The sequence below is a fragment of the Symsagittifera roscoffensis genome, chromosome 6, assembly GCF_963678635.1.
Source record: "Symsagittifera roscoffensis chromosome 6, txSymRosc1.1, whole genome shotgun sequence".
NCBI lineage: Eukaryota > Metazoa > Xenacoelomorpha > Acoela > Convolutidae > Symsagittifera > Symsagittifera roscoffensis.
In genome coordinates, this window is record NC_087067.1 from 9,313,591 (window position 1) to 9,338,496 (window position 24,906).

Below are 24,906 nucleotides of genomic sequence, written 5' to 3' on the forward strand. Positions count from 1 at the left end.
GTTTCAAATGAGTATCAAACAAAACTTCTCGTATCAGGGCGAAGCCCTGAATGTTCCTCCTGCCTTTTAAGGTCTATGGAGCACTGCTCGCTTTAAAGGTATTGATGGATATTTCGAATAAAGAATTTGGAGATAATTTTAAATTATTCTCATACACGCGTTAAGTATAAAGTGATAGGGTTTCGCTCCTAAAACATAAGTTTTACAATTAGCCTGCTTCATCAAATTGGAAACGATTTTTAAAAGGGGTTTTATTTCGACTTATGCTTCAGTCCAATGAATGAATCTTCAAGATCGGGTTTTTAGCTTGATATTTGTTAAGGATTGTTTGTTTTGACTTGACTCACTCAATCATTGATTCATATTGAGAGGTTTCTTTGCCTCTAGTTTGTTTTTCTCAATAATCGACCTCACACTTAAAACTAGTCGTCGTGCTCCCTCCATCCTTACTCGCCCAAGGCTTTACCCCACAAAACTCTTGAACTTGACAACAGCCTCGTTCCATGTAATTTTTACAGACTACTTGAACTACGCAAACCTAACAGAGATCATTTGCGCCTTTTGCTCTTTTGTTATTGGAGAACTCGCGCAATTAGCCTTCTGTTTAGCTCATGAACTTGAAATCAACTTAGGGTTAAAAAAAGTGAAAAACAAACCGCTAAATTAAAATTTGAGTAGCACATAATCAATGCTAAGTTTGTCTCTAATTCGTTTTTCTCGATAATTGGCCTAACATTTAATACTTCTCCTCGTTCTCGCTCAATAAATAGGTGCGCAAAATTTTTTTCATTTCTCTAACATACTAGAAACATGTTGTCGGTTGATCAACTCATAAGAGTGTTTAAAAGCTTAATACAACCAATTTATCACTATGCACAGAAGTAAAGCGGAGCTTTGCATAAAAAAAACACAACAAGCTAGCAGGCAGGAAAAAAAGCAAATAGGTCCAAAGAAAACGGAAATTATTTCGAAGAAACCACGCTTAAAATCTTTAAAATATTGTCTGGAATGATAATTGTTTGCGGAAAACATGTCCAGAAACACAATCGACGAGTTTTGATGAAAATTTTTGTCATGAAAAAGTTTGAAGTACAATTTTTATACAGAGATTTTTAAAGTCTAGTGCGACCAGGAGGAAAGCATACACATTATGGTTCCCTCGACCGACCCAAAATTAGCTTAATAAGCCGATAAAATTTAAGTCGAAGTCAGTTAGGCCGAAACTTTTTTTAAGTAAAAAAAGGAAAATATACGAAGTCAAGGTTAGTAGAATTAGAAATGGCAACATTAAAAAAATATATTAAAAGCAACTGCAATGTCAGTTGTATACAGCAAAAAAATTCTAAAGTGTGGCAACTAAGCCGACAAGAAATAAGCAGACAAAGATTGTCCCGACATTTTTCGGTTTGAAAAAAAAGGTCCTTACCTCCAAAAATGTCTATATTCTGACTTGATAACGCTTGCTTATCGCAAGGGCAATCAAACTAAAAATCAAAACATGAAAAACCAAATTTGAGCGTTAACAAAATTGAAGTTTTTTTCCTAAAAACTAAAAAAAAATCACTTATAAAGACTTATAAAAGAATATTCACTACGTTCAAGACTCTGGACCATCGTCCACCATATCAAACTTTTTCTCCCGAATAATTGCGCATATGCGTATAACTACCAAAAGTTTCCTGTATAAAAATGGAAAAAATAGCAAAAAAAAATACAAATTTTGGCAAAAATTAGTGAAGTTTAATTAATTGAGATTCTAGAAAGAGTTCCAACTTAGAAAAAAAAACTACACATTTCTGAAGGAATGAGTACAAAAAATAGCCAGAAAACTGTTGATCCAAGTTTTTCCAAGACAGTAAAACTCGCACTTCAACCTTGTTTTCAGCTGCTTAATTGCTTCTATTTGAAATGGCAGGCTCAAACGTTTGAAAATTTTTTCAACTTTTCCTTGTGCTTGATTTTGTTTAATCAAAATCGCTGAAACAACAATTGTTTTTTGCTCAGATTTCTTCAGTCAATTTTACACACATTTCCTTGCCAAATTCTGCTGCTTAACAAACGCAACTAAAACCATTTTATAAATTTTGAAAATTCGGCTATAAAATGAAGATTAGTTAGGAATGATCAAAATAGTAACACAGAATCGACGCTGATGTTGTCAAAAAAAGTAAATAAAATGAGCTCTTCATCTGGAATATTTCTTGAAATACGCTTTTCAATCTGATTTTTTTTAAAAGAAGGCAACGCAGAACTTCGTATCACTTGCAATACAATGAAGCGTAGCACAACAAGCTACCTAACAGAATTCGAAGTGGAACAGTTACAAAAAATGAAAAATTTCAATTCAGAAAAGCAGACAAAAAAACAGACAACCACTAGCATCGAACAAAACTTTCACAGTTTTTGATTGTTCACTAAACCAACAACACGAGGTTGGACATGGACGCCCATTGATCCGAAAACAAAAAAAAATGAAAATTGTTGTCAAAAAATGTTGTGCGATTAAATTGTTTGATATTGAAAGTATTAAATTACAATCGTCCTGATTTATTCAAACTCTAGAACAATGACACTCACATTTTATCTTTAGAACGATTCAAAAACAAAACACTAGCCGTGGTGTGGCAACTAATCGCTCAAACATAAGCTGGCATAGTATAGTCCGACATACTAAAATCAGTCTTCCCCACAAAAAATAATTTTCAGGCTCAGACAAAAACAATGTCCGGTTGAAACTCAAAACCCAGCCAATAAAGTGCAAATATAACCTCACCTCCAGACCAACTGGGAAGAGACTTGAAAATTGCTAAGGCTTGATATCAAAGCAACATCAATTTCTAACAAATTTGCTTTCGCAATTGTAATGATCGAAACTTTTTTTCATTAATTTAAACAGATTGAGAAAACTAAATCGAAAAGTTTTTTTCACCGCTTGAAAGTTTTTTATAACAATTTCAAAAAATTGGTCAGGCATTTTTCATTTTTGAAGCGCGTTTTTTATTTCGTTTTATAGCTTAACAAAATTATCGGACATCTCAAGCTTTTGAAATAATTGACCTTGAGACCAGGAAATACGTTTAAACTCCCTTCGAATTTTCAAACCTGCATTTGAACTGTCAAAAAAGTATGGCAAAATGATTGCGGTTTTTCGTAGAATTTCATTCTCGCCTAATTTCAAGAAAACAATTTAAAAAAACTTTTTTTCATTCAACGTTGCAATGTAATTTATTGAGCAAAAAACTTCCAAAAATCCTAGAAAAAAGCTAAGAAGTATTTCAATTTAATTTAGATTTGAAGGTCAGAACTATTTCAGAAATTTAATACGTCGGATAAATTTGTTAAAAGCGTTAGCAAGAATTAATATGAACATAAATTGAAAATCGACTGTCGAAAAATTAAATTTTAGCGCCAACTTACAGTATGCAAATTAGCACTGAATAGTTTAAAACTTAGGACAGAAGCGAAGCCGAGCTTCGGATCAATTATGACACAAAGCATGAATTTCAAAAAATCCAAAGTTTTTTCTTAGCAGTTACAATCCAGCCATTCTTCATCGCACTTATGAATCATTAAGGTTAATATTATGCCTTCAAACGATTTGATTATAAGACGTCTTCAATACTCCTTGTTTTTATGATCGGTTCCTTTATGGAACCGTGAAACTCATCAAAAAAAACACCGTTTAAATTTTTGTTAGGTTCAAGCTAGATTCGAACCTTGCTTTATTGTCGTCCCAAGCAAGAACGTACCTCTGAAACAAATAATAATCGTATTTAAATTTCCTATAAATCTAGCTATCAAATTGCTCAATGAACTTCAAATTGATTCCACAAGAGTGGAAGAGCTGAACTAGCTTTTATAAGATATTCAAAGCATTTGTGGCGTCGATCGAAGAGTATGTTTTGTTTAGATCCACTGTTCGACCGACTCGCCATGCAAGAAGGCACATGAGAGCTCCTTCAGATGCAAGTGTTCCATGATCCACAACTGCTGGGCTCCTGGGAGGTTCAACGATGCCACTTGCAAATTCGTCGCACCCCCCTTTGGAGTCAAATTCTACCAGCCATAAGCCCACTGCACCCCCGTAACATGTCATGACTACCCTATGAAACAACCCACTACCTAACCTAATCGACATGTCAATTTCAAGACCATCGTTGACTAATCAAGTGGAAACCAACTATGGACTCCTTGAAAATGTTTTGACCATGAAAAGATACCCAATAGCAATAAGCAACACTCGACAATCAATCAAACTGGCAGATAAGCAGCTGATCACTTAGATGCAACTGTATATGAACACCAGAAGCTCAACACCCTAATGCAAATTAGTAAAGTCCCAGATTATAAATTTGAATTTTAAAGAAACAACCTAACTAACAACCTTTCGACCAATTCCATGCTTTCTGTCTTCTTCTTTTTTCCATAGCTACTAGCATGGTATATTGCTAGAGATCTTATAATAAAAAGGGGTCGTTACATTTCGGTACGATTTACACGTACGAAACACAATTTAACATTTTGATCTTGTTAACAATTTGATCTTGTTTACATTTTATCTAGTTGCAAGGGGGTGGGGTTTCGTTTCAAGGTACAAAAATCAATCATGGTTTGTAAAATAGATCCCTTTCCTTTATGAATCAAAGAAAGCTTTTGCGTATCGGGTCAGAAGCGAAGTACAGAAACTGAAAATTGAATTGAATTACTATTTTACAATGAACAAGTAGTGTATTGTGAAAAGCACCTTTTTAAACGTGATCCCGCAAACAAAAAGGTTAAAATAAGGCTAAGTTAAAAATAATTCTTTCATTCAAAAACGTTATTTACTTACTGTATCACGAGATTTAAAAAAACTCACGGATGAATTTTTCATTTCGGATTAAAAATTTTGAGCCAATGAAGATATTTTGAAATATATATCTCTAAAACGAAAAAAAAATGTTTGATGAGCATGAAAAATCTCTTGTAATTTGAGATCGATCAAATGATTTTTGTTACTCAATTTCAAGTTTTTATGTTTATCTCTGTAGTGGTTATGATGCAATCTGGAATTGAAATAATGTGACATATATTTCATTCTCTGGCAAACAAACATAACAGCAAGAACAACGTTTTGATATTATTTTTTAGCTCCATTTACATACAACGCTGCAAAAGCCGTTGCACATCTTATATTTTAAAACCAACTCAAGATATATATCATTGCGATACTTTTGTATGATATGCATAGACGATTAAATTACCGATAGTTGATTTGGATGCTTACATAAAATGCAACAATATTGAGATATTAACATGGAGCTAACAAAAAAGGACAGATGATTTCGAGGTGAAATTTAAAACTAATATAAACTGTTCACTTTATATACAATCAAACTACACCAAGTTTAATTAGAGCATTAATGAAAAACGCCAGTTTAAGGCAAAGACTTAACATGGTTAAAACCAGTGCCAAGGCAATTAGCCACAAGATTTTGCGATCCGGACTTAAACAGTTTTCTGAAAATGAAACTATCGCCTTTGAGACCATTCTTTTTTCGAAATTACCTAAAACCTTGAAAAAATATCAGTCATTTCATAGAAGATAAGTTTTATGAAGGTCTAAATCAACAGTTCCAAAGCGTCATATGCCACAATTGTTCCATTTTTACTATTCGCATTAACGCTCGCCTCAAATCTTCGAACGAACTGTCTCCGCAAGGCGAAATAAATTGAGGGCACTACCATGATAGAAAGGTCCTGTCAATATGATCTGGTACTTACTATTAAAAAAGCAGACACAATAGATTGCATTTGATTGGCGTATCAAAAATTAGTCTTTTTTCCTAAAATAGGTGTATTTGTGCATTAAAATTATACAAGCAATATTCATTGCTTTTGAATGATAACAATTCCAAGTGAAATCTTAGAGGACTAGTCTATCATATATTATTATACCTAATTCACTTCGCTTCTGAATCTGTTTTGATTTCATCAACAGTCCTTAAGCATAGGCATCACATCTGAGACTGAGTCGTGGTCTTGTAGTCTCACTTTGCCACCAGGAGATGAGAACCTCTTACCCCCGCCTATTTTGGGCGATCCCGTCCGTCCACTTCTCCCCTCAACGATCACCGCCAGAATCTAAACACAGTTGGAAGACTGAATCTTAAACTTAGAGTTTAGATAGATATCGGTAAGTTATAGAAAAAAGATCATACAAATTATGTTACGAAATGTTGGAAAACATCAAGAATAAATTTCCAGTATCAACAGAAATCCAACGAGAAAATAACATTAGGAATACCCCCAACCTCTCTTGACTCTTTCTCTCATCTTACTTCGCCTGGGCCAAAAGTGACCCACAATTTAGTTTAAAAAAGCTGTCGGAACAAAAATGGACCATTTATGAAATTATTTTTTATTTATACGGCTGCTGAATTCGAACAGAACTTCACATTTGAAACATTAAAAAAGGTCATTTTGAGCATCACTTTCAGTTTTGCCATCAGAGTTGCACTTGCATTGATAATCGAGTTTCAAAATTGGAACTATAGATGTAAGTGAAACGTGAAACACTTTCAATCGGGGGACAACTCACTTCTCTGGTCAACACTTAACACAACTTCTAGGGTGCAAATAGACACAAGTAAAACGGCAAAGTTAAGTAGATTAACAGGGCAAATAAAACAGCCAAGAGCAGATATTTAGCACTTAGAAATGAAAAACTGCTCGAATATATTCAACTCATATTATTACACTCTCAGTCTGAGTTACGTTCAGCCAAGTTCAGATTATTTTGATCTGCTGCATAAAAAACAGTCCTTCATCCAGTAAATCTCAATTAGAAGCTGGCATCGACGAAAATATACATCATTTAAGCAAATAATCGGGATCTTATTAACTATTTACACCCCACTGGTACCTTGTAACGAGACCCCCCCCCCTCAAAGAAAAAATTGGACAATTGAACATTTAATAATTTTGTACCTTGTAACGAATCCCCCCTTTTCGTAAATAACAAGATCCAATAATACATTTAATAGAGCTCACCAGAATGATCATTGGAAATTGCAGATTTTTTCAAAACAAGTCGACCATGGTGAGATTAATAATTTAACAAATTTTGGCCCAATTTGGTGCGAAAAAAAGCACCGCTGACTTCAACATTACTAGGGTGACACCAATATTGCAAGGACACCATATTAATGTGATAGTTACCTTCCTAGGAAACTGAAATCAAAACAGAAACTGATAGATCATTGTTAATAATCACTGATAAGAATGCCATTATGGACAGTGAAAACTGTTTACTGGGCTGTGGGGACAAAAAAAGTTCGTTCTTCGAAAAATATTACACAAACACAATCCGGATGTTTGCAGGTTTTGCGATGTAATAATCAACAGTATCTAGAGCGATGAAATAATCAACAGTATCCAAAGAGAAAGTCAACTGAGCTTTTTCAGTTTCGAAAATCTTTTATGATTGAAACTTTATTGATAAAACTAACCCAGCTTAAAAAAACTCGTTAGAAGGGCATTTTTTCTATTGCGCTGGAAAAGCCAAAACTAAAAACCATTCGCTCAATTGTTATCTCCATGCCAACTGTAAAAAAAAACGGTTGGTGGAAGAGTCTTCAATTGAACTGATAAGAATGCCAAGTATGAAAAATATTTAGTTCCTCCCACTTTGAATCACGGGTCATAAACATTAGACGGACAATTGATAACTTTCTGATCTCAACCAACAACTAAAAAAAACCATATGAAAAATTATTTAAAATAAAATTTCGACCTTTTTATTCTTTCAGTCTACTAGTAATTTAGCCAAGAATGTCTAGTCGTTCAATCTCTCTCATCTCATTTTAAATACTCAATATTTGTTTAGGTTGACTGTACTCCTCAATTCTCAACTGTCCTCCTCCGCTCTTAGTTCTCTTGTATCCAACTTATTTCAACTCATATCGCCTTTAGAGAGTTTAACCGGGAGTATCAGAATCTGCATTTTACGACAAACCGTTAGACAATTTTAGGAAAACTGCCGACACCTTGCCGGCTGAAGCACAATCGTTACAACAAAACAACAGGCAGCCTTCATCCATCTATTTGAGCACAAAATTCAACGTCTCCGCTGAAACCTTCATTGACATAACCTGCAACAATCAACTGCAAAACAACAGCCCGATATCAACATTTCACATCAGACGATTTGCTCTTTCGACATATAGCCGAATTGATGAAGCAGGACGCCGACGGAATTTCAACAGACTAACGCAGCCTCTCAGCAGACAAGGAAGCCACCATCTTAGTCTTCGAACTGCCGCCTACCCAATGGAAACCGATAGCTGGCCAACAATCAAGTCGACAGCCTTCTAAAGCGACTACGAAGAAGCCCCACCATGGAAGCTGAATACCCAGAAACTATCATCACGGATCATCGGAAAGTATCCATTATCACAGTACACGACCCTCCGGACTATTCGACAGGAAAATGGTGGACTATTCGTCAGGAAAATGGTATTTACTAGTCACAAACGCCTGCTGACACCCTCATGTATCAGTAACAAACTCACCTTCTTGCCTGCTATGCTAGGCCACAATGTACTCAAAGACTTCGCCGACAAATTCCTTGTTTTGTTGCCACCCACAGAAAGGACCATCTACATGGATGATCTTTATCAAGCAGTTTCAAGGCCTCCAAAAGCCACCAGCCTGAAAAATGCTCTTCAAAATTGTTCAGCCTTGAAAGTTTTAACTTGAAAAAGTGAAAAACTCACTCAGAAAAAAAATATATTTTCTAAGGAGCGTCGTCTACTCTCAACGCACTTGGAATGACGGTGTCATTGACAATCCGACTTCCAGAATCAAAAATAACTTGCCTGGACCACTGAGACAAACCCTTCAACCCTGAACCTCAAATGGATCCCAATGATTGCATAGACAATTGCAATCACTCCACCGACGATTGCCTGCTAACACAAACTGCAGTGCAGAAAAATAGCTCGACAAACAACTACATGTTTTCAAAAAAAGTCTCGAAACGTGTCCTAGCATCAGCGGCATAATTCAGGATCAATTGCGACGAAGACACAATGGAAGTCATGTTTATCATTTAAAAAACACGAGTAGTACCCCTCATAAGGATGATAACACCAAATCTTGAACAACAAGCCGCAATAAACGGAACCAAACTTGCACGGTCTGTCTAAGTAAAGCATGACATCATTATCTACAGCACGGAACTTTAACTGGACATTTCCAGTGTTCTACATTACACCAATTCTCTTATGTTTCGCGTCTCTATCTTGATTTAAATAATACAGCCAGGGACAAAATCAGATGACAACCAGCGAAACCGCTGTTTAACTTCTGACTAGCAGTCTTATTAATGGAGATTAATGAAACAAAGGGCAAAACATTTCGGCCAAACGAGCTGAAAAGAAAAACCAAAAAGACTATTGACAAAATGGAAACAGATAACTTCAGCACAAATATCGAAAAATTCGAAAATCTGAATCTACTGAAATTGTTAAATCTATAGCCAACTAAAAAAAGTGGCGTTATATTAGCATCGAAACCAAAAATTACGAAACGTTAGAAAGCTAAATCGAGCAGCTCTTTTTGGATAGCATGGCACGCTAGCCCACAAAAGATGGAACAAGTAAAACAATCTGTTTGAAAGTTTTTCAAATTAGATCCTCGGCACTTTTGACCAAATTTTTATGTTTATCTCGAATGATGTCCATTTTGAGGAGTTAAAAATTCATAAGGTAGATTAAATTTCTTAAGTAAAAAATACTGAATTGTGATGTTATTTAACGTCAAAATTCATACTCAATTTGGGTTCACGGATTCTACAGCTGAGTACCTTTAATGAGTGTCATTATTATGATGAAGATGATTACAGGAGCAACAAACTATTATGAGGATTGAAACATGAATTTGATTTGATACATTTTTTTATGCATGAAAAAAATTCTGTTCTTCCCACTGAATCACCTGTCAAAGCATTAATCAGAAAATAGAGAACGTTCAAGAAAACATTGACTACTGACTCAATCAATCAAGTAAAAGGAATTATCCCAATAGTGATTCAAAATAAAATCTCCACCTTTTGACCCGTTCAGTCTAGTCATTCGATCTCTCGCATCTCATTACAGATATTCAAGATTTAATAAAGTGTACCGTACCCACACTTTACAACAGTCCTTTCTTCGTTCTCTTGTATCCAACTTATTTCAACTCATATCGCCTTTAGAGAGTTATACCGGGAGTATCAGAATCTGCATTTTACGACAAATCGTTAGAAAATTTTAGGAAAGCTGCCTACACCTGGAGCATAATCGCTGCAACAAAACAACAGGCAGCCTTAATCCATCAATTGAGATTATATTTCAACGTCTACGCTGAAACCTTCAGTGACATAATTAGCAACAACCAACTAGGATTTTCAGCCAGCCGACGGCTTTATCAAAACAACAGCCCGATGTTAACACTTCACATCTGAAAGTTTGCTCTTTCGACATATAGCCGAATGGATGAAGTTGAAACGCCAACGGAATTTCAACAGACCAAAGCAGCCTCTCAGCAGATGAGGAAGCCATCACTATCTTACAGCCTTCGACCTGCCGCCAAGCCTCTAGACATTACGTTAAAATGCTTTGGAAAAATTATGTTATCACAGGTTCACAGGTTAACTTCTGATCTGTAGGCCTCTTTCTTGGACGTCCATTTCGTCATTCCATAAACGACCGTAACACGCTCATCACCTGATGATTCTTTCCCGTACTTGTAACAAATTCGGAGAGTCAACAGTTGCTAACTGAATCTGAAAATATGGCATAAGATACCCTTTTTCAGAACACCGAAGCTTCGTTACCGGATGCACGTTTGCCTCGACCGGCTTCATCCTACTTCGAATAATGTGCACAAGCTAGTAAAGGATTTCTTCGATGCCACGAGAAAGATTGAAAACCCTTTGGCCATTAGGAGCAGAAAAAGAGGGCAATGATGAAAGCCCGACTCTTCTTATAGTGGAAACGATGCTTTTCAATCTTCAGATCATTTAAGAGCCGGAATGACTAATAAGACGGGCTGTTTGTAAAAGGAGCGAAGTGGTGGAAACCACGTTTGTTTGAACAAAGAAACTGGTGGTTTAATAAAAATTTCAGAATCATCACCGATGATAATCTCAGCTGCTCAAATTTAAATTTTTGTCTTAATATAGGAAAGACTTGAAAGTTAAACAGCTACAATTCATGAAAAAAAAAACAAATTTAGTGATTTACTTAAAAGTTTTGCAAGTTATCAGATTTAATTTGCTCTAGTTATTGTTCCGACCATTTGAAAAAACTATTTGTATTTTTTCAGGACTATGGTCGGAACTTCCTGTGCTACTTGCACAGTAACCGGCTATCCTTCTTAGTAAAATTGTTTTGTTCTTAATATTACCATTTTTTTTACCTTTTAAACCTGCTTCATCTGACATAGTGCAAAACTTCAGGGTATTATCTTGAGTAGAAAGTTTTGAATATTCCTTAATTTCATCGGTTCAAACAGTAATTTAATTGTAACGCGGGACTGTAGCTTAAACTCCTTAGATGCAAATTGAGTTAAACTACTTAGTTGACCATGAGTTTAACTACTCTTAGGTGTGCCCTTCTAGGCAGTTGGATAGTTTGTATATGATTCTTTGTATATAGAATGTGTTAACTGTTACTGTAAATGAACTTAGAGGCATGCTAGTTGTTCTAATTAATGCATTACTATAAAAAAAAATTTTAAAATTGCAAAGATCTGAACTTTTTCTAGATATAGACTTTTTCTGGAAAAAAACGGTACTATAACACAAGCTCATTTGGTTAAAAATAGGTATAAGAAGTATAACATGCGAATATTGAATCAAAATCAAATTATGCAGGCTGGGCAAAACGTGCGGATTACGCAACTTGTGCGGATTACGCAATTTGAGCGGATTACGCATCTGGGTTGGATTACTCACCAAGATTACGGCAACCATTATGCAGATTATATAACTCGTGCTTACCCTCTGTTTCTTGCAGTACCCAACATATAGCATGCCGATGAGCACAATGGCGAGAAGAGAATAGGTCATGAAGCCAGTGGATTTGGACTCCTGTTCCTGAGCATTGAAGTACACCAAGTCTAAACACAAATTCAAGAAGTCATTTTTAGAAGAAAGCTTACTTCTACTCAAAAATATCCAACAGACAGACAACTGGATCTATACGCAATTTTTATTCCGCAGGAAAAATTAATAATTAAAACCCAGTAAAGAGGGTGATTTGCTTTACGGGCACAAATCAGGCAGAAATCAAAAGACAAGCCGTCAGAATAAAACTAGAGTGAATATCCAAAAATTAATCTTAACAAACAAAAATTCACTTTGTTAATTAACACTTAAAAATTAAAACAATAAAACTTTCCAGCTGTGCAGACATTATAACTTTTCAATTTTTCGGATATTCTTGAAATGAAGAAAAATAAGAGCACGATGAATTTCATCATAATTCAGTAATTTTCTAAAAGCTTTTTAATTGAATTTTTTTTTAAATCACGATCAAATTACTCATGTTATGTACAATCTAATCGTTTCTTTGGCATTATTGACAATTCTAAGCTGTTTTAACGATTAGCTTATAAAATTTTATTGGTTTTGCTCCGTCTCCGAAAAAAAATGGTAGTTATTGGTTTAGCCATGCAAATTTATCAAAATTTCTCTTAAACAATGTATCGAAATGAAAGCCTACTTTTATTCAGATCTTTTTTGAGCTCATCTGGAACACTTTTTTGGCTATGCTCCTCTTGATACACTGGACTGGAGTCGGCACCATCATCACCATTTGCGTTCTGCAGATCGACTGCCTCTGGTGGTGTTTGAGGAAGATCGAGTTCCTGGTCCTCGTAATCATCCTCGTCGTCATCCCCCCTTGTCACTGCATCTATGTCCTCATCTTCCATGTTGAAAACGTCCACCGCGGTTGCACTCGGAACATTCGGTTCTACTTCATCTGTTGACTCGACAATGACCTTATTTTCAGAATCGGATTCGACACTCAAGCTTCCATTAACTGTTTTGTTATTCAAAATTTCAGATTTGTTCTTTGTTATATTTTGCGGTATTTCATGGCCAGCAAATGAGTTGTTGTGGACCAATGGTTTTGACGTATTTTGCATAGCTACTTGCGGCTTTGTAATGTTTAATTTGGTTTCATTTCTGGCACTCACAAAGCTGGTGTTCAATTTTGCCGTATAGTTTCCTGTATTAAACGAAACATTTGCATTAGGTAAAGATTCGCTCGTGTTTAATTGCAAAACCGGGGTTTGAGCGCCATAAGGTTCTCCAGATTGCTGCTGATTCGGAGCAGCAACTTGGATGCCCGATTGGTTTTGGCTAATAAAAGAGGACGCATTTCGATCACTTTGAGCTGGTTGGTTCCATAGTTGAGCGTCTACGTCGGATACTCCAAGAGTCTTTGATCCTTGTTGACCATTGATAGGCTCTGTATTTGAGCTTCCGGGTTTTAAATTATGATTTTCCTGTGACACTGGTTCAACCGGAGCATTAGGAACCTCTGCTCCAATGCTGCCGGCTTCGGGGTTAGATGTTTCGACATTAGAGTTTGGTTGTTCCGGCAACATGTGTTTATTCGAATCGCCTCCTTGCGCAGCTTGTTGCAAATAAGAATTAACTGGGCTGGGATTCATTGGCTGAACGGCCTCAGATCCTTGTTGACCTTCTAGTCCCGTCTGAAGTCCAGAAGCCGCTTCAGCTTCACTACTTCTACTGTCTGCCGAGGGAGGTACATTGTTCTGACCGCTCATTAATCCACCATTACTTTGACCACTGTTTAATTGAACTGTGTCAGCATTTGGTGAGAGTCTTCTGTCAGAATTCAAATCAAGCGGTTGATTGACAGGAGCTGATCCCTGGGTCTGTTGCTGTGACGCATCTGTCTGACCATCCGGGACGCCTGGTTGCGCCTGTAGAAGATTCTCGTGCGTTTCACTACTTCCAGCTACGCTGCCTTGTGCGGGATATAAGTTGTTCTGACCGCTCATTAATCCACCATTACTTTGACCACTGTTTAATTGAACTGTGTCAGCATTTGGTGAGAGTCTTCCGTCAGAATTCAAATCAAGCGGTTGATTGACAGGAGCCGATCCCAGGGTCTGTTGCTGTGACGCATCTGTCTGACCATCCGGGACGCCTGGTTGCGCCTGTAGAAGATTCTCGTGCGTTTCACTACTTCCAGCTACGCTGCCTTGTGCGGGATATAAGTTGTTCTGACCGCTCATTAATCCACCATTACTTTGACCGCTGTTTAATTGAACTGTACCGTCATTTGGGGATACTTTTGGGTCAGAAGTCAGCTGTGGGCCTGAAACTTCTTGCTGTGACCTATCTACTGGAATATCTCCAACGCCTGGAACCGCCTGTTGAACTACTCCTTGACCGAGATCTTGTTTCGAGGTATCTTGCATAACATTCAATTGCACATCCGATTTAGTATCCGTGCCTCCATTTAGAGAGCCCTCTGATGAACTCGGCTCTACGATAGGTTTCATGGCTCCATTTTCAGAAACCGCTGATTGACTGTTCATTACAGGATGAGCACTATCCTGTTCTGTCAGCTGACTTTGTCGACTGCTTTGAGGAACTGCGTCAGCTCTTTCAGGTTGATAAACAGACTCTATATTTTGTTGATAACTTTCGGCTCCTGTTCCATCATTACCGTTGACAACTTTAAGGTCCTTTTCATCAATCACTGGCCCTTGAGGTTCGATACCTTCATTTTCCAGCTTCTGTTTATCTTCTGGAGTCAGCTCTGTCTCTTTGGGCATAGACAATTCCTCTTCAACGTAAACATCGTCTGCATTTCCATCTTTCATAAGAGCGTCATTGCCGCCTAAATCATTCATTTATATAATCCAAAAAACTGTTTGTATTTGGATTCCTCTGACCAAAATAGTTGGGACAGATTTTCCATTTACCACTCCTTTGATTATTAATCTTAGATCATACGAATTAATTACCCAGGAATCAAGCTAGGCGAGAAAAATGATTTTGATATAAACATTGATTTACATATATAAATATTAGTTGAAAAGAAAGCTTTGCAGAAGATGGCCCATATGTTATGATGATTTTGGTACTTTCTTTTGTTACGGCAGGTCATTTTCACATAAGTTAAAAGCTAATTATTATGCATGTTCTATATAAAAAGTACATTTATCAGTTAGGAGTAAATCAAATGCCAGAAAATATAATTACCCTCAGTGTCCACGGGCGCATTTAAGACTCGTGAAGCTAAAGCAAGGAAGACAAAAACAGTAGCAACAAAAGTGTTCATTTCATCTGAAAGCATAAACATGAAAAGCTTCCGAACGATACAAAATGGCGCTTCTAGTCATCTCACCTCACTAGCGAAGTAGAAATAACTGAATTATAACCAAGACCTGAATTTTTTTTTTCATGATTACTTAGGTTTTGTAGTAGCTAACAAGAAATGGAGCGAAGCCACTTATAAATTTCTTTAGAAACTACAGAAAGAGCGCCTCGTTGAAAAGCAAAGTCACCTCAGTGCACAATATGTTTTTTCACTTGAATCGAAATGAAAAAACGAACAAAAACAAGGATAGCTGTTCCGACCACATTCATAGAAAACTTAAACGAATCTTTTTCTTTTTTCCTTCAAATTACTGTAGTTTTTTATGGGCGTGCTATGATGACACAACACTATAAACGCGTAGAAAGTTAGTTAATTAGGTACAGATGACAGTTTTTTTCAAAAACAAAAAAATTCAAAAAATATCTTACACTTTTTCTAATTTTTTGCACAATAATTGTCAGTCTTTTCAAAAATGTTTTTTTTTTGCCAAGAAAGCGCTAAATTAGGCTCGTAAAACCATCAAATTTTCTTTGCCTAAATGGCCAATTTTCATACTACGATGATTAATCGGTCAAATTTACTCAATCGAAATAATTGTAAGACTTCGAACCGGTTTTTCTGTACACTGGGACAATGTTCAGTTTTTTAAATGTCGCTCAAATCACTGCTGTCAAGGCTCTTATAATTTATCACTCGACAAATTCCAATGATTAGTTGTGGTACCTGATTTTGCGTTGAAAAAAAAAGAAACTGAAACACACCCGAAGACTCAGTTGCTCCCTGTTTTCAATAGTCTGCACAAAAAAGAAGTGTTACTTGATGGTTGGTTATTCAGCTGATGAAGAAATTCAGATCCGATCCTAAATTTAAATTCAGAGTTTTCACTGTTTGGATAAAATACTTTTCAAAGGCAAAAAAATATTCAATTCTTACTAAATTGATTTAGACCTTTTATCAAATTAAATCAAAATAGCGTTTAACGCACCTTCGGTGCTTCGAAATTTTTCGACAACTCATGAAAAACCGCTTATATTGGAAACAACATCTGCAAACTTTTATTGTACTCTGACTGCATCCAATTACAGGGTTGGTAATTTCGAACTTTTAAAATTAACTTAATGGGCCTCTCGAGAAATTTGGAGGCCAGATTTGCAACCACTGAGAGCACCCTACTATAGGGTTAGGAATCCAAAACTTTGTGAATTTTTTAACACCTAAGTTTCCCGAAAAAAAAATTGAAAAAACATCTTATCCCGGAAACTAAAAGGATTTGAGCATTCATATCAAAAGGCAGGATTTGAGACGCCTGGGTGTACGCTGACAATAAGGTTAGTAGTTTCAAATTTTTTGAATTTCGTTGTAGATAAGTTCTTTGAGAATTTTTGAAAAAATCAAAAAACGTCACATCTCGGAAACTAAAAGCATTTGAGCAGTCTCGTTTAGCAATCGCATGTGGCAAGATTTGTAACTCTTTAGAGTACCCTGACAACACCGAACTATAGCGTTGGGAATTTCAAATTTTGAAAAATAATTAATTTACACTTTCTAAAAATTTTGAAAAAAATCACAAAAAACGTCACGTCTTGAAAACTACAAAGAATTGAGCAGTCATATTTGGAGGCAAGAGTCGCAATCCTTGAGAGTACTCTGACAGGACCTAACTACAGCGTTGGGAATTTCAGATTTTTGAAGAATAATAATAAAGTAAGTTTTCTGAAAATTTTTGAAAAAATCACAAAAACGTCATATCTCGAAAACTACAAAGAATTGAGCAGTCATACTTGGAGGCAAGATTCGCAATCTTTGAGAGTACTCTGACAGGACCTAAATACAAAGTTGGGAATTTCAGATTTTAAAAACTAATAATAATTCAAGTTTTCTGAAAATTTTTGAAAAAATCACAAAAAACGTCATATCTCGAAAACTACAAAAAATTGAGCAGTCATATTTGGAGCCAAGATTCGCAATCTTTGAGATTACTCTGACCGGACTTAACCACAGGCTTGAAAATTTCAGATTTTTAGATAAAAAATTTAAAAATGTTTTCTGAAAATTAAAAAAAAAAATAACAAAAAAGATCATATCTCGAAAACTAAAAGGATTTGAACAGTCATATTTGGAGGCAAGATTTGTAACTCCTTAGAGTACTCTGCTCTGACAGCACCCAACTACAGGGTTGGGAACTTCAAGTTTTTTAAATTACTTTGTTATTTGAATTTTCTGAAAATTTTTGAAAAACTCAAAAATCGTCTTATCTCGTAAACTAAAATGATTCGGGCATTCAAAATTGGAGGCCAAATTCGAAACCCCTAATTCGATATTGGGCTGCTTAATTTAAACTCGTTAAAAAGCCATTTAAATCAAATTGGAAAACCGAAAAAAAATTCTTAATCATTGCAATATACGATATAGCTTAAACATGCAAAAATAATACGTTGAAAAAGCTTAAACATGGCGAGATAGTGAAGCCCGCATTTAAATATATAATAGAAAGCGCTAAATTAGGCTCGTAAAACCATCAAATTTTCTTTGCCTAAATGGCCAATTTTCATACTACGATGATTACTCGGTCAAATTTACTCACTCGAAATAATTGTAAGACTTCGAACTGGTTTTTCTGTACACTGGGACAATGTTCAGTTATTTAAATGTCGCTCAAATCACTGCTGTCAAGGCTCTTATAATTTATCACTCGACAAATTCCAATGATTAGTTGTGGTACCTGATTTTGCGTTGAAAAAAAAGAAAAAACTGAAACACACCCGAAGACTCAGTTGCTCCCTGTTTTCAATAGTCTGCACAAAAAAGGAGTGTTACTTGATGGTTGGTTATTCCCCTGATGAAGAAATTCAGATCCGATCCTAAATTTAAATTTAGAGTTTTCACTGTTTGGATAAAATACTTTTCAAAGTCGAAAAATATTCAATTCTTACTAAATTGATTTAGACCTTTTATCAAATTAAATCAAAATAGCGTTTAACGCACCTTCGGTGCTTCGAAAATTTTCGACAACTCATGAATAACCGCTTATATTGGAAACAACATCTGCAAACTTTTAGTGTGCTCTGACTGCATCCAATTACAGGGTTGGTAATTTCGAACTTTTAAATTTAACTTAATGGGCCTCTCGAGAAATTTGGAGGCCAGATTTGCAACCACTGAGAGTCACTGAGAGCACCCTACTATAGGGTTAGGAATCCAAAACTTTGTGAATTTTTTAACACCTAAGTTTCCCGAAAAAAAAAATTGAAAAAACATCATATCCCGGAAACTAAAAGGATTTGAGCATTCATATCAAAAGGCAGGATTTGAGACGCTTGGGTGTACGCTGACAATAAGGTTAGTAGTTTCAAATTTTTTGAATTTCGTTGTAGATAAGTTCATTGAGAATTTTTGAAAAAATCAAAAAACGTCACATCTCGGAAACTAAAAGCATTTGAGCAGTCTCGTTTAGCAATCGCATGTGGCAAGATTTGTAACTCTTTAGAGTACCCTGACAACACCGAACTATAGCGTTGGGAATTTCAAATTTTGAAAAATAATTAATTTACACTTTCTAAAAAATTTGAAAAAAATCACAAAAAACGTCACGTCTTGAAAACTACAAAGAATTGAGCAGTCATATTTGGAGGCAAGATTCGCAATCTTTGAGAGTACTCTGACAGGACCTAAATACAGTGTTGGGAATTTCAGATTTTTAAAAACTAATAATAATTCAAGTTTTCTGAAAATTTTTGAAAATATCACAAAAAACATCATATCTCGAAAACTACAAAAAATTGAGCAGTCATATTTGGAGCCAAGATTCGCAATATTTGAGATTACTCTGACAGGACCTAACCACAGGGTTGGAAATTTCAGATTTTGTGATAAAGAATTAAAAAATGTTTTCTGAAAATTTTTTAAAAAAATAACAAAAAAGATCATATCTCGAAAACTACGAGGATTTGAACAGTCATATTTGGAGGCAAGATTTGTAACTCCTTAGAGTACTCTGCTCTGACAGCACCCAACTACAGGGTTGGGAACTTCAAGTTTTTTAAATTATTTTGTTATTTGAATTTTCTGAAAATTTTTGAAAAACTCTCAAAAATCGTCTTATCTCGTAAACTAAAATGATTCGGGCATTCAAAATTGGAGGCCAAATTCGAAACCCCTAATTCGATATTGGGCTGCTTAATTTAAACTCGTTAAAATAACCACTAAAATCAAATTGGAAAATCGAAAAAAAAATCTTAACCATTGCAATATACGATATAGCTTAAACATGCAAAAATAATACGTTGAAAAAGCTTAAACATGGCGAGATAGTGAAGCCCGCATTTAAATATATAATAGATAATAGATTTGTTTCCACGACATAATTTTAATCATAGTACTTAAAATCAATATCTATCTTTCATAGAGAATAAACAACTGAAACTTATGGTTACATGCGCTATTATACGTCGTAAACTTACTTGTTGAGTGAGACAGACCGGTGTTTCAACGGTGATTTTTGTCTTCTGATTTTTGATCCAAACATTGAAAATCTTCCGAAAATCTATATTCGGGTGTGTTTAGTTCTTTTTTCCTTTAATTGTTTTCCGCGCAACAACAAATCATCGGAGTAAGTTGAACGATACATCAATTTGAGTCTTTCAGTCATGATTCGAACAACATTTTAAAAAATTATAAAAACTTTTCCCAGTGTTGAGAAAACCGGTTCAATATTTTAGATGTTTCGTCTAATTTCGACTTTCAGTTGTCCTGCAAAAAGGGAACTCCACCCTCCTCCTCTCCCGGTACTGCTCATGAGTGTTTTTCTTTTCTGTTCTATGCAAATCTGGTAACGTTTTTCTGTGTACCTGGTGTCATTGTAAATTTGTTTCTGTTATTTTGTATGTATGGCATTTTATAAGCCCGCGGGTAAACGCCAAGCTCCTGAATTTATTTTTATCTTTTGAAAAAAAAACTTTCAGTATAAAAAGTTGATTTTGTTGCGAGGAAAACTATTTTTTGATGTTTCATTTTGCTCATGTTTGGCATAAAAACTTTTTAGATCATTGCGCAAACCGTTTAAATGTTTTTCATCATCTAAATGTCATCATAATCAAGTTTTTTTTTTTTTTGAAAAATCAATTTTTGAAGACAATTGTTAAATGATCATGCCTAAATCTCGACCTTTAAATGCGATCGCACAGTTTTCGATACACAGCATCCACTAAAAACGACAACAATTTGTAGAAAATTAGAAAAAAAACTTCCTATTGTTTTTATGATTATGGTCGGAACATTCTGTGCTACTCGCATAGCAATCAGCTATCTTTGATTAAAATGCATTTAGTTACACCCTTTTTACAAAAACATGATCCCGATGAACCGGAAAACAATATACTTATTCTAAATAAGGGTACAATGTCAAACAGTTTTGAAAAACTTTATAATCAAACTCATTTGTGAACGCATTTGTGTTTAAACTTTATTTTACTGAATGTAACCGATATTTTACTCAAAAATGGAATATCAATAACTTAGTAAACTCATGTTCATGTAAATTGGTCAAACTTGCTGTACACGTCTTAAATAGTATTCTTTGATACTATTATATGAATTAGTACCAATTGAATTCTTCTTAGACTGGAAAATTGTCATGACTTTTCTGGACAACTTGAACTTGTTACCAGCCTACGCCATTATAGATTAAATTATTTATATACAAAGTGAACATAAGCGATCAAAAAAATGATTTCATACAGCAACGCAAAACAATTTTTTTTTCGAAAAATCGATTTTAATGAGAGCTCTACCAATTTAGAACACTAAACAAGACAAAATTTATTTGAAAAGGCTATCAGCTATAATAAAATTAAATTCTGACTTTATCAATAAAGTTTCAGCAGCAGAAAAGTTTCCGAGCTGTAAGGCTTAAGCCGAAAACTCAGCTCCGTGGCACGCTACCACTCTCACACAAAAATACGGTTGTTCCAGAGAAAAATTGAGAGGCACTATGGGCTCTTTTTCGTCCAACGTCAATATCCAACATCACCCCCCCCCCCCTTACCTCACATAAGCATCAATTTTTTGGGTTAACGAAGAGTTTTACAAGGTCATGTATAAAGACTTTATCCGTTTATCATAGCCTGAGCAGTCAGCATGCCAATTTTGCACACAAAAATGTTTGAACAAACAAATAAAAAATTTCAGAATGTTGTCCGGAATGATGGTCTATTTGCGGAAAACACGCCCAGAAATTTATTCGACGGCATTTAATGAAAAGTAAATGCTCTATTTTTTTAATAGAGCATTTAATGAAAAATCAAAAATAAGTTTTGAGCGAAAAAAAATGTTCCCATGAAAAACTATAAATTCTATTGAGATTTTCAAGGTTTTGTGCCATCCGGCGGAAAGCATACATAATATCGTTTCCTCGATCGATCCCAATTTAGGCGAGTAAGCCAATAAATAATCAGCCAAAGTCATATAGGCCGAAAACTTTTTAGGGAAAAAAAAACAAAAAAAGCGGAAAATATACGAAGTCAAGGCTAGTAGAGTTACAAATTGCAGGAGCGAATGAAAACATAAAAAGCAACTGCAATGAAAACTACAGACAGCAAAAAACTAAGCCGACAAAACATAAGTAGGCAAATAATTAGCCGACAATCTTTTTGAAAGAGGGAATTTCTCGTTCGAAAAAAAAAACAGATTCGAACCAAGGACCTTAGCCGTCTCGTCCCAGACGTAATCGTTGCCTCCAGACTGAGTGTACTGGAGACGCTTATTAATTTGAATTCCTTATGAACCAAGATACCAAGTGATTCTGTTAAACAAGTTACTAGCTCGAAAAAGTCTATATTCCGATTTTATAACGCTTGCTACTCACACCAATTTCAGACGCCATTTGTATAGATAATTCTTTGAATTTTTTATTTACTTTGTTCTTCAGCTTGTCCAGAACTTCGAATAGCTGCATGCCGTGCCACAGGAGCTTAGTTATCTCAAAGGGTCAAATTTACCACGGACATTGCTTGTACCATCAAATCATTCATCAGGATCCCCAAATTATTGGTGGTTGGGGGTTGTTTCTATGATATAGAAAAAAAAACATGATATAAAAATTTGCCACTCATTAATGAAGAGGGAAGGAAAAAGAGTCACACGACGAACAATCACACAACTTTATTTACACAGATCTGCATGTAATTGCGCAATTATGACGGCTGAGGCATCAACAAAAACTGGCGTTTTCTATTACGCAAAAATTTTATGATACGTCCGAAAATACATTTGAGAAGGCTTAAAGACGATAGGGACAAAAATTGAAGGTTAAAGAATGTGACATTCGACCAGAATGTGAAAAATGCAATCTCTGCAGAATTCGAATTTTTAGCAGCGAGCCTTCCGGATTGGTGATTATTAAGAACTAAGAACGTTATTGGAACGATTGGCCAGACGGTGAGGGCTGGAATATTCTGGTATTTTAAAATTTCAAAAATTGGAATTATGACGTCATATTTCTGAGAAACGTCAGAAACGGCCATTTTGGCTAAAACATGTGCCAGTCGGTCATGTCTGGAGGTTTGACCTTGAGAAACACGTAATTTTGGTGTGAAGTTTTAATTCTAAAAATTTCGCATGGAGCCTGTCATGCTCAGTTTTCTCGAACCAACTGAAAACGCAAAAATCAAAAAATCAGAACGTCCGAATTAACAATTGTGCCATTCTGCCAGATGACACAGCATAACCTTCCCGCGACAGAAAAAAAAGTGACTAAAGGCCTTATGAACAAAAAAGTGTTGCGACGGAGGGTCAGAATGTTCTAGAATTTTTATTTTTAAAATTTCGATTGGAAGAAGAACATTTCTGAGAAATAGAAAAAAGACGGCCATTTTGAATAAAAAAGACGAAAATCAGAACCACGATAGAGATTGTGAAGAACAGTTGTATCAGAGACAGAAAAACACGGAGCCTCTTATCGTGGCAAAAACACACGATAAGGACCTTAGCGACAGATATTTGTGGAGACGGAGGCTTCAGTGGGGGGAAGAGAAATACCACGGAACCCTCCCGGGACACGAAATATAGGAGATAAGAGTGTTATCTCAAGAAAATCACGGGAGCGGAGGCTTGGTCCCCCAGAGACTGTTATATGTGAAGGGACTGTGAAAACTGACTATAACAGCTGCTGTAATGTCCTAGATCTTAATTAACACCGTTATTATTTAATATTTCAGAGCATGAGTAGATAGAAAAAGGAAAGGGTCAATCCATCTCCAATGGATTTAATATAAAACTGTCACACAAAAACATAATAAAATAGGTTGTTCGAGCCGTGTTTTTAATGACAATCACGTAGTCTGAGGATCCGAGACTCAGCTATGTGGTTGTGTTCGCATGCAAACGAAAGCTGATCAAAAGTCGTTTGACTGATGGCCTAAAAATGGTAACTTTTTACTTTGCCCTAAACAGACCAGAAAATCAACTGGCAAGGTCGAGACGGTGAAAAACGAGTAGAATTAAGGTAACTGACGCCTGCCAGTCGTTGATAGGTACTTTTTCTACGCTCCGTCGCTGTGTGATATTTGGGCGAATGTTACATAGACGTTTTTATGGCGCTCCTGGGTGGGACTGTTAAAGGCATGAAACCATCATGATCAGCAAGCGTTTCAGCGACGTACCCTCCGCTCCGGGCGTATGCCCGAGTTAGAGGCCTTAATGACCGTTATTGTACTAGGGGGAAGGTGCGTACCCTCCGTCTAGTGCAATTTAGCTTTTTAACTTAGTTATCACCGAAAATTCCGGGGGCCGGAGGAGTAGGTGGGAAATCTAGGGCCCGCTTGTCCTGAGGTCACAGGACCAAAAACAATTAAAGAGAAAGCGTAAAACCAAACAAAAATAGTGTATAACCAAGAAAAAACCAAAAATAAATTTATTTGAAAACAAAAAAGTACAAAAAACAGTAAAAAATCCAAAAAAGACCAAAAACAGTAAAAAACATAAAAAGACAGTTTATATGTTATTTCCGGACGAGATGTGATCTGACCTTCCTATTTGTTGTTGTTTCAGATCGATTTATATCGTTTCTGATAGAAAGATTGTGTGTTTTGGTGAAGGGTTGGATACCCTCCCTCGAGTGTAATTTGAGCGTTTAAGCACGTTAATGGTGATTTTGCCGGTGACCGGAGGGTAGAGTGGCAAGCTGATCAACGTGCTCCACACTCAACAGGGACATCAAGGACAACATCCGCAACGACTGTTGGGTATCGTTGAAGCAATTTTAGTATCGTTCGGGTACTATTTCATTAAAATTTAAGTGGTGGGGGGCACGATTGGCGCGGTCCGATTGTACCCTCCATCGATTACAAATTTCCGAGTTAAGGGTCTTAATTCGGATATTTTGGTGCAAAGGAGGGTATAGTACTATTCATTAACGACTATTAATAGATTATTATCCTTATTATATATTACTTATCTCCTCAATTAGATCCAAAAAACACCCAATTTTGTCGAAAATCATCGATTTTCGATCAAACTG

General features: G+C 35.8%; 2 protein-coding genes across 3 annotated transcripts in view; one reads left to right on the forward strand and one right to left on the reverse strand.

Annotated features, from left to right (window-relative positions):
* LOC134848482 (long-chain fatty acid transport protein 1-like) overlaps positions 1-24,906 on the forward strand; it is a 348,156-nt gene that overhangs the window by 9,499 nt on the left and 313,751 nt on the right. The window lies entirely within an intron of this gene.
* Positions 4,963-15,354, reverse strand: LOC134847666 (myb-like protein AA). Its single transcript, XM_063864829.1, has 4 exons — positions 15,275-15,354; positions 12,750-14,909; positions 12,026-12,144; positions 4,963-6,123 (listed from the first exon to the last, which is right to left on the reverse strand). Exons 1-4 carry the CDS (start codon positions 15,351-15,353, stop codon positions 5,974-5,976), a joined length of 2,508 nt encoding a protein of 835 aa, XP_063720899.1. The 5' UTR covers position 15,354; the 3' UTR covers positions 4,963-5,973.

Coding starts and splice junctions, on each gene's coding strand:
- LOC134847666 (XM_063864829.1), bottom strand. CDS start 15,353: ATGAACACTTTTGTTGCTACTGTTTTTGTCTTCCTTGCTTTAGCTTCA. Junction 14,910..15,274: donor TGCGCCCGTGGACACTGAGG/GTAATTATATTT, acceptor TGAATGATTTAG/GCGGCAATGACGCTCTTATG. Junction 6,124..12,025: donor GGTACTGCAAGAAACAGAGG/GTAAGCACGAGT, acceptor AACTGTGTTTAG/ATTCTGGCGGTGATCGTTGA.